The sequence below is a fragment of the Sebastes umbrosus genome, chromosome 9 (assembly GCF_015220745.1).
Source record: "Sebastes umbrosus isolate fSebUmb1 chromosome 9, fSebUmb1.pri, whole genome shotgun sequence".
In the NCBI taxonomy this organism is placed as follows: Eukaryota; Metazoa; Chordata; class Actinopteri; order Perciformes; family Sebastidae; genus Sebastes; species Sebastes umbrosus.
Window position 1 is genome coordinate 35,074,726 of NC_051277.1, and position 8,314 is coordinate 35,083,039.

Here is an 8,314-nt window from a genome sequence, read left to right on the forward strand (position 1 = left end):
AAGTGGGGCATTTGCAATGGTAATGTTTAGGACCAGAAGTTAAAATTGTCTTGGGATTGACTGGGAAAGTAAAACTGACACATGAAATGTATTTGAAACATAAATAGCAACACCACCCGCCCTTCCTTTACGACCTGTTCTGAAAACATTGTAACCACCAACATGTATAATCTCATCACAACAATGTCTGGGTTAGCAGTCATAAACCAGGTTTTCAGTAAGTCCAGTTTGGGCAATAGACTTCTTGCATTAATGTGAAGAAAGCCAATTCCATGCCTGTTGGCAAATTCAGTTGGAGTTGAGAGATGGTGCAAATCCTCAGGAGTAGACAGGGGGCCCGGGTTTACATTGATATTACTAGAGACAAACAAGAGCAATAAAATCAGTGTCCGTGAGAGAGACTTTTTGTCATTGGGAGAGCGATTAGGCCTATGTTGAGAGAACACACTGGAGAAGCCATGTGAAACAACAGAATCAAGCACCAGTAGAGCACAGGAGAGAACATTTTTCGTTATACGATCAAGTATTAATACACTATATAATCGGCTTGTGGTGAAGTCTGTCGTGAGTTGTCCATTTAGTGGAAGGTCGTAAGCTCCCGTCGCAAATGAGTTGGGTGCACTGCCGTTCTGAAAGGACAGTGGCGTGCACACACAACAGAGGATTAGAGTCAACGCAAACGTGTGTTTGATGGTCATTGTTGAAATCGAGACACAGATTCAAGCATCAGGAAAGAGGGAGAGAATAGAAAGAAAGAGAAAAAGTAGCAAAGAGAGGGGGAGAAAAAGCAATCTCCTGGAGTAGGCTTTATGTCCAGCGGTTGACATGCTCTTAGAGTTACAGCTGTCAGAGATCCGCGGCTCCACTCAGCGGCTCCAATCAGAGTGGGGTAAATCCGGGTTTTATCCGGCTCCAACGTAGCGTTACAGCTGTCAGAGATCCGTGGCTCCAATCAGAGTTCCCTTGGGATAAATCCAGCTTTTATCCAGCTCCAACGTAGCGTTACAGCTGGAAGATGAAATGCGGCGCCAGCTCCAAAACGGGAACCGCCTAGGTTAAGAGCCCAGCTTTAGCCAGCTCCAACGTAACGTTACAGCTGTAAGATGATCCGTGACGCCGGCTCTAAGAAATGGGATCTCCCGTGGTTAAAGTCAGCTTTATCCAGCTCAAATGCAGCACCAACAGTCAACCGAGCAGCAGCACCAGCCCAGGGTACAAGGAAAGTGAACCAGGCAACCAAGCCAGCGGCTCAGCGAGCTCCCCGGTGGCATAAAAGTCCAGTGCCCACCAGCTCAGATGCAGCGCCTCCGTCGGCCGGACCTCCAGCAGCTGACAGAAAGTTCCAAAACGATCGCAGCGACAGCAGCACGGGGTCATGTGAATGCAGGCATTGCAGATAGTAGTGTTTAGAAGTGTGCACCAATAAATCACTGAAATACTCTCAAGGGTTTAGCTGTCACACTGTAAAAACTCTAACTGGTATTTGTTGGCATGACAAAGCGTTTCAAGTTGTTAAGACTTTGAAATATACGTTATTAACATTTGAGTCAAACATATAAGTCAGTCCAGCAAATCAGACATTAAGTTGGCGTCAAAACCATTAAATGAGTTCATAATACTTCTATCTTTCAGTTGTGAACACAAACTGTCGGTTGTGAGTCAACACAAGGGGCGAAAGTTCAGATAACTCTCGTGTCTTTGTTGTGAATGGAGGGAAAGACAACTTTCAGAGTTGAAGTTTGAAGTACTCCGCCCCCCAGTCTGTCTGTCTGCACCGGAGCTCCAGTCTGACTCCACACAGGTAAGTTTAACTTATTTTTCGTTTGATATAGTTGAAATTGTGTCATATTTGTATTCAGAGTTATATGGTGTGATACATTAACAGATACGGTAGATATTACCATGACAACAGTTAACGTAAACACTATAACGTTAGCTTAGTTAAGGACAGCTAGCAACTAGCTGATGCTAGCGAGGCTTGTATGGACAAGAAGCTTTCAAACAGGGAGGACGTTGTTTCTGACTGGTTAGTCTGAATGGTATTAATGTGTTGTAACGTTACGGTAACGTGTCGTCACGGTAACATGTCGGTACAGTATTACAGCTACAGGGGTAGTTAGCTGCGTCCACATGTCAACGGCTAAAATGCGCTAACCGTTAAGCTGTTAATGCTAACGGGACATTGTGGTGATTCTAGACGGTGTTGGTGAGTAACGGTAGTGTTGGTGAGTAACTGGTTGTAACGGTAGTGTTGTTGTTTGAACTAAAGTATACGTTAGTTAACTGAATGCTTCGTGTCTTAACTAGAAGGCCACTAGGAGAGTTTAGACCTCCTCAAGGACAAAGGCCCATCGCCCGTAGCGGCCACAGTCAAGTCCGTCCGTCCGTCTTCCGCCCCTCCGGTTAACACTATTAGCTCTCTCAGCACTATTGCCTCAGATGCACTGACACAACGGGCCGATGGTCGACCGACGGACAGTTTGGGGCCGTCGGTGAGCGTCCGTCGGCCTTGTTTTTACGGTGTGCCCCACAATTAGCTCTGTTAGCTCTATTAGCTCTGTTAGCACCGTTAGCCCGGCTAGCCACCGCCATTTCGGCTCTGCACCTCCATGTGTGCTTGTGAGGTCTGAGTGGAGGAGTGGAGAGCCATGTGCAGACTCTTTGCATAAGCTATTCTAAAAATTATAACTTCATAACTCCAAATGAATGGGACAGAATATTGTATTAAATTTGTCAAAATACTGTCAATTCCAGAGAGCAGTCTACTGTTTACAATTACATTAAATTGATATGTTTAAAACTTATTAAGAACCTGTTTGAGCGAAATTAACCACATCATTAATTATTCTACCACTGCCTGCTTTGCTAATTTCCAGCAAATTGTCACCTTTGTCTTTCAGATTGAAATGAATGCAGTCACAGAAACTTTTCCGGATTTTGCTGCTTTGGTCCATTGGTGGAATTATGGACAATGAGGTTTGAGTCAAAATACACTTTTTTCAATAAGACTGAGCAAAAAATGTGCTTCTCATGCTGTCCACAAAACACCAGCAGATGATGGCATGCCAATTTGATAACCAAAGTCTTTTGAAGCCAGTGTTACATGTGGAGAAAGTAACTGACATCAAAACACCTTCTTTGGATGATGTCCTTTTGCATTTTAGGTCTTTCAAGCTTGTGGAGAACATCTATGCAGACACTGAGATTTTCAATCCTGAGGCTCTCAACAACCATCATCCATTGACTGCATACACAGTGGGAGGGAAGATACTGGTGACCCCAAAAGTGTGCCTGCTGCATTGAAGGGACGCAGAATGGTGAGTATACTGATTGCTCTTCATAGATTGAGTCTGTTGCTTCTGCTCTCGTCAATAGGCACCCCTGTCTTCAAGAACCGGGCAGTGTAACGGGGTATGATGGATGGAAAATGAGCATAAAATACAAACTTGGTAATTACAGGTCCAAGCTACGTAACGCAGGCTGCATTGAGGTCAGCATTAACCGGAGAAGAAGCGGTGAAGATGATGGTGCAGGTCCTTCTTTGAAGAGAGCAAAGCGAGGGGAGATTAACTATGTTCCTGACCACCCAGATACCCATACTGATGACTCGCTGGAGGAGGAAAGACTAGCTCTGGTTGAGGAGTTAAAGAAGAGGAATAAGAATGTTGCACTCATAAAGCAACAGATGGAGGTGACATTCTCCCTGAGGCGCAAGGAGATTGTGGAGCTAGTGCCTATGGTGTCAGAGGTTCAGGAGCGGTGGCCTGCTCTGTTTTACGAGGCAGAGGTAAGCAGCTGAGCAAATAATATATTATGTTGTGTTTCAGATTTAGTCTTTGCAAAATAAGAATCTGAAGTTGTTTACTTCCGTTAACCCTCATCCTACCAACTGGGGTACTGGCAGACCCCAAAGGTATACTTTTTGTCATATCTCACATGCTTTGTTCTATCATTTAAATTTTTCATCACTTTGTCAATCAATTTGTTCCTTATGACTTCATATCATTGTTTTCTGTTTTAATTAGTGATTTTTAAAAATACCAATTTTTTTTTTTTTTTTTTTTTTTTTGGTGGGTCCTGGGGGTCCCACCAAAAGCACCCAATTGCAGCCTATGCAGTTAAAATAGGTAAAATATAATAGATAAATCAAATGTTTGCCATGGGTCCTAATTTATTATTAGTGTAATTAATGTCATCCTTCAGATGACATTAATTACACACAATAATGTTTTGAGATGGCATAAGTTAACGTGGTGCTATGATGGTTGTTTCTTACAGTAGATTATTCTTGTGGTCCCCAGGATGAGGGTTAATAAAATACATATTTTAACATGAGGATGATGTTGAAATTGTATTGACTTTGTATTTGACATTTACGTTTGCTGTTCTGTTCTTCAACAGATCAGGGAAGAGTTTCTTCGGATCACCAACAAGGACCTAATAGACAACTTCGGAGCAGCCATTAATCAGCACACTCCTAGGCTCCTTAAACTCTATCGGGCTAGGCGGACAGCTTTCCCGCCTGAGATGGATCAACTCCTTAACAGACTGGATGAAGAGGTGAATTTTTAGACTTAATAATCTCATTATTCTTGACATTATGGAAATAAATGTATAAAAAGGATTTTTTTTTTTTTTTATAAAGCTGCACTAATCAATATTTTTAAATAAACAATGGGTCAAATTTAAGGTGTTGCTCATAGTGACAAACCATCAGAATAACCCCACTGTACACTACCTAAGGGACAGACAAAGATAACGACAAGGTGGTGAAGAAAGTGGAACACCTAACAGCTAAAAAGCCAGCTATTTATATCAGTTAAAAGGAGTAAATCTTAGACTTTCATTCAACAGGTATTTGCTGGATGTGGAAGAGGACAGCTGTTTGCCACATAATCAACCTTATAAGGCCATAATATATCAAGTGTGTGATTGTTTCAGTCTGTTGAGTCCTGCACCTAAGTGGGCAAAATAAATAAAAAAATAAATGCAGCTTTAACACAAACTGTGAAGCATGTTTCCATGTTTGTTCTTAGCTTTCTTCATGTTAGTTACATCTTGGTGTAATTTTTCTTCCAACCCTTTATGTTTCAGACATCTGACATCACAGTACATCGACACACTGCAGCCTTGAAGGGCCTCCCCTTGTATCTCCGTGACAGTCATGAGAAGCTGTTCAGGAACTGTCTGGTGAGTGGTTATTAGTAGAAAAAGTAAATATTTATTATTATTCTGTTATTAAAAATAGACTCTCTTTGACTTCAACCTTTGCCTCTCTGCCATTTTGTCCCATTCTAGTCTATCCATCCCAGTGTCCTCCTTGTTTTCTTTATCTGTCCCAATGCCCACAGCGTCTTCAAGAGTTGTACTTTGCTGGCTATTACTTGATGTAATTTCTTTCATGTATATGGGGGTTAATTTTTTGGTTGCGGGGTATGAGATGGAAATATTTAACCCTAAGATGATTCCTTAGGTTGTCTAGTTTTATATGAGACAGTATCTTCACTCATTTTCTGTCTGTCATCACAAGGCCACTGACCCAGAAGAGGAGCAGACGAAGGGCCTCATCGTGGGTATCCTCACTGTGTTGGAGGATGATGACAGTTCAGCTCCTGCAACAGTCATTAATGTTGCTGTTGTTGTAGAAGAAGACATCGTCCTCCAGGATCTCCCTGACCTGCCAACGGCTTTTGCTTACCTCTTTGGGCTGATCTACGCTTTAAACCTCCAGTACCCAAAAGAACTGAGGTACACATTCGAAACCATTCAGAAAGTTTTCATGGAACTTGGAACTGATCTCTCTGCAAGGGTCCGATCCTTCAAAAACAAACTCCTTCAGTGAATCCACCGAGTTAGCTGATAATGTTGGGTCTGGGACAGTTTTGAATTGCAGAGGTTCCTGTTGCCCCTTGTAGAATGATGTAAATCTCCGTTGCCTGAGATGGATCCCCCTCTACCTCTTCTGCTTTTAAGTTCACTCTCTCCACCTCTCCTCTCCCTTTTCCTGTTTCTCCATTTCTCTCGCCATCTTCTTTCCTCTCTCAATCGGTCACCTTAACTTGTCTAACTTTCTTACTTAATTTGCATATTCTCCCGTTCTCACTCAAATTCTGACCTCTAAAACTCTCCCCTTCTGTCCAGCCAACACGATAACTGTCTCTCTGCAACTCACAAACTCTTATCTACCTCTAACTCCTCTTCTATGTCTCCCTACCTGCCCATCTCTTGCGCTCCAACGTGCCTGAATACTTTTATCCTATACATTTATCCTGCACCTTACTGGATATTGTTAACCACGTTACTTATGTTAAGATTGAATAGTGTGTAAATTGATGACACACACAATTGGGCTACCTTCGTATTTTATTGTTAAACAGTTTTATTAGATTGACAGTTCTGGATCACAATTGTTCTGTTTGGAGTTCCATTTCAACCCATGAGCTACTTCTTGTGGTAACTCTGAATCTTCTTATGTTTTGTATTTTATCATGGTTTATTACACGGCGTTGTTGAATACTCGATTCTGATTGGTTAATCACGCGTTCTGCGGTCTGCTATTTCTTATAGCAGACGTTGCTATGGGCGCAGCTCTGATGTCAGACTCTGACAGTCCGTTTTGTGTCAAATTATTGATTTCTTCAGTAAGTAGCCGTGTAATAAGCGGGATAATGTACACCTAGCGGGTCATTGTTGTGAAAGAATCCTCTTCAGGGCGATGCCGCTCAACGTTTCTTTCACAACAATGACCGGCTCGCTGTACATTATCCCTTACGTAGACGAGTGTACTCTCTTTTTAGTAGTCTCACTGTAGAAGTGCTGACTTTTCCCTTTAACTTTATCTTGCTAAGCTCACAACTGCTACCTCATTGTATTATGGTGTTGAAGATGTAATTCATACTAGTATATAATGTTAAAACACAAGTTAAGTGCTTCATGTTAGTTAAGTGCTAAGACTGGGACAGTTGTGGGTCTCAGCAGTTACTTGGCCTTGTTCTAAAGGATTGGATAGGCTGTGTTTTAATGATTAAAAAAAGAAGTTTTGAAGGTAGATGTTGCATCTGTAATTATTTATACATTTGATGGGTAGTTATTGGTCCTAATTTATATATTTGATTTACCTTAACTGTTGCAGTGCACAATTTGAAGTTACTCTAACCTATTCCACTAAATTAACTCAACTGAAATTAAGTGGGTACTATTTACAGGTTTAAGTTACTGCAACTTGAGTTGAGTTAACAGAAGTAAGGATTCAAAATTGTTACCATATGAAATTATAAGTTACTGCAACTTGAGTTGAGTTAACAGAAGTAAGGATTCAAAGTTGTTACAGTATGAAATTAAAAGTTACTGCAACTTGAGTTGAGTTGACAGAAGTAAGGATTCAAAGTTGTTACAATATGAAATTAGAAGTTACTGCAACTTGAGTTGAGTTAACAGAAATGAAAATTGAAAGTTGAGCAAACTCAAAAGCAGAACTTAAAATGTTATGTTTAATTGCCCAACTTAAAACTCTGCTGAAGTTTGTTTCTTTACAATTTTGAGTTCTGCCAGCTTTTTTTTTTTACAGTGAGGAGCCTGGAATTCAAATAAAAAACAAGAACGCAATAAAAACTGAAAGTAATCATGTATGTCGAGATATTCACACCCAAATGGCTAGCAGCGGCCCTGGGTACCAGTGAATTCATTAGTTTTAGTGTAGTCTAGTTTCATATGATACAAGTATCTTCACTCTAGCGTTAAATCTGAGCCCGCTACAACCGCTGGAAGACAGAACCGTTGGATTTTTAAGAGGTCAACCGCATTTGTGACCGCTTTCTCCTTGCCACTCACTGTGACTCACTCTTTCTCTGACATGCGCGACTCCGCTGTATATGATGTCTTCACTCTAGCTCTAAAATGAAACCTGCAACAGCCTCTGAAAGACAGTAAGGTCAGTCGGGATCGCCCGCGATCCCACGGGTCTCAGAGGGTTTAAGAACTGAGAGTGCATAGTGTGGCCTCTTCTAGAGGTCTCAACAAGTCTCACAACAACATAAGGGGCTGCAATGGATCACATTCGAAAAATCATTTTTAAACATGCCACAGCGCAGGAAGTGTCAAATTATACCTGTAATAATTTGAGTTAAGATACTGAAAGGTGTTGCCCACAGATGTAAAATCACTTGAGATCCATATTTGAAGGCCCCATGAGGGTGGACTAGAAACGTATGTGTGTGTGAGCTTAACTGTGAAATCACTTAGAGGGAAATCTACACCGGAGGGCCCCAGGAGGGCTGGACTAGAAATATTAATGTGTGTTAGGTTAAATGGCACC

At 41.5% G+C, this 8,314-nt stretch overlaps 1 protein-coding gene across 8 annotated transcripts; it reads left to right on the forward strand.

The window, feature by feature from the left end:
- The first annotated feature begins 1,699 nt into the window (after positions 1–1,699).
- LOC119494968 lies at positions 1,700–5,870 on the forward strand. 8 transcript variants are annotated; one of them, XM_037781224.1, is made up of 7 exons: positions 1,763–1,801; positions 2,901–2,976; positions 3,165–3,317; positions 3,460–3,787; positions 4,402–4,560; positions 5,095–5,190; positions 5,531–5,870. In XM_037781224.1, the coding sequence occupies exons 4-7, from the start codon at positions 3,686–3,688 to the stop codon at positions 5,840–5,842; spliced, it is 669 nt and encodes a 222-aa protein (XP_037637152.1). In that variant the 5' UTR covers positions 1,763–1,801; positions 2,901–2,976; positions 3,165–3,317; positions 3,460–3,685; the 3' UTR covers positions 5,843–5,870. The 8 variants fall into 8 exon arrangements, with proteins under 8 accessions (XP_037637153.1, XP_037637152.1, XP_037637148.1 ...); XM_037781220.1 differs by lacking the exon at positions 1,763–1,801 and adding an exon at positions 1,937–2,026; XM_037781226.1 differs by lacking the exon at positions 1,763–1,801 and adding an exon at positions 1,942–2,026 and having other exon boundaries at positions 3,591–3,787.
- Positions 5,871–8,314: the final 2,444 nt, after the last annotated feature.

Excerpts from the sequence above, each read along its gene's own strand:
- LOC119494968 (XM_037781225.1), top strand. The coding sequence starts at position 3,686 with ATGGAGGTGACATTCTCCCTGAGGCGCAAGGAGATTGTGGAGCTAGTG. Across the intron at positions 3,788-4,401 it reads CTCTGTTTTACGAGGCAGAG|ATCAGGGAAGAGTTTCTTCG; the intron begins GTAAGCAGCTGA and ends GTTCTTCAACAG. Across the intron at positions 5,191-5,530 it reads AGCTGTTCAGGAACTGTCTG|GCCACTGACCCAGAAGAGGA; the intron begins GTGAGTGGTTAT and ends TGTCATCACAAG.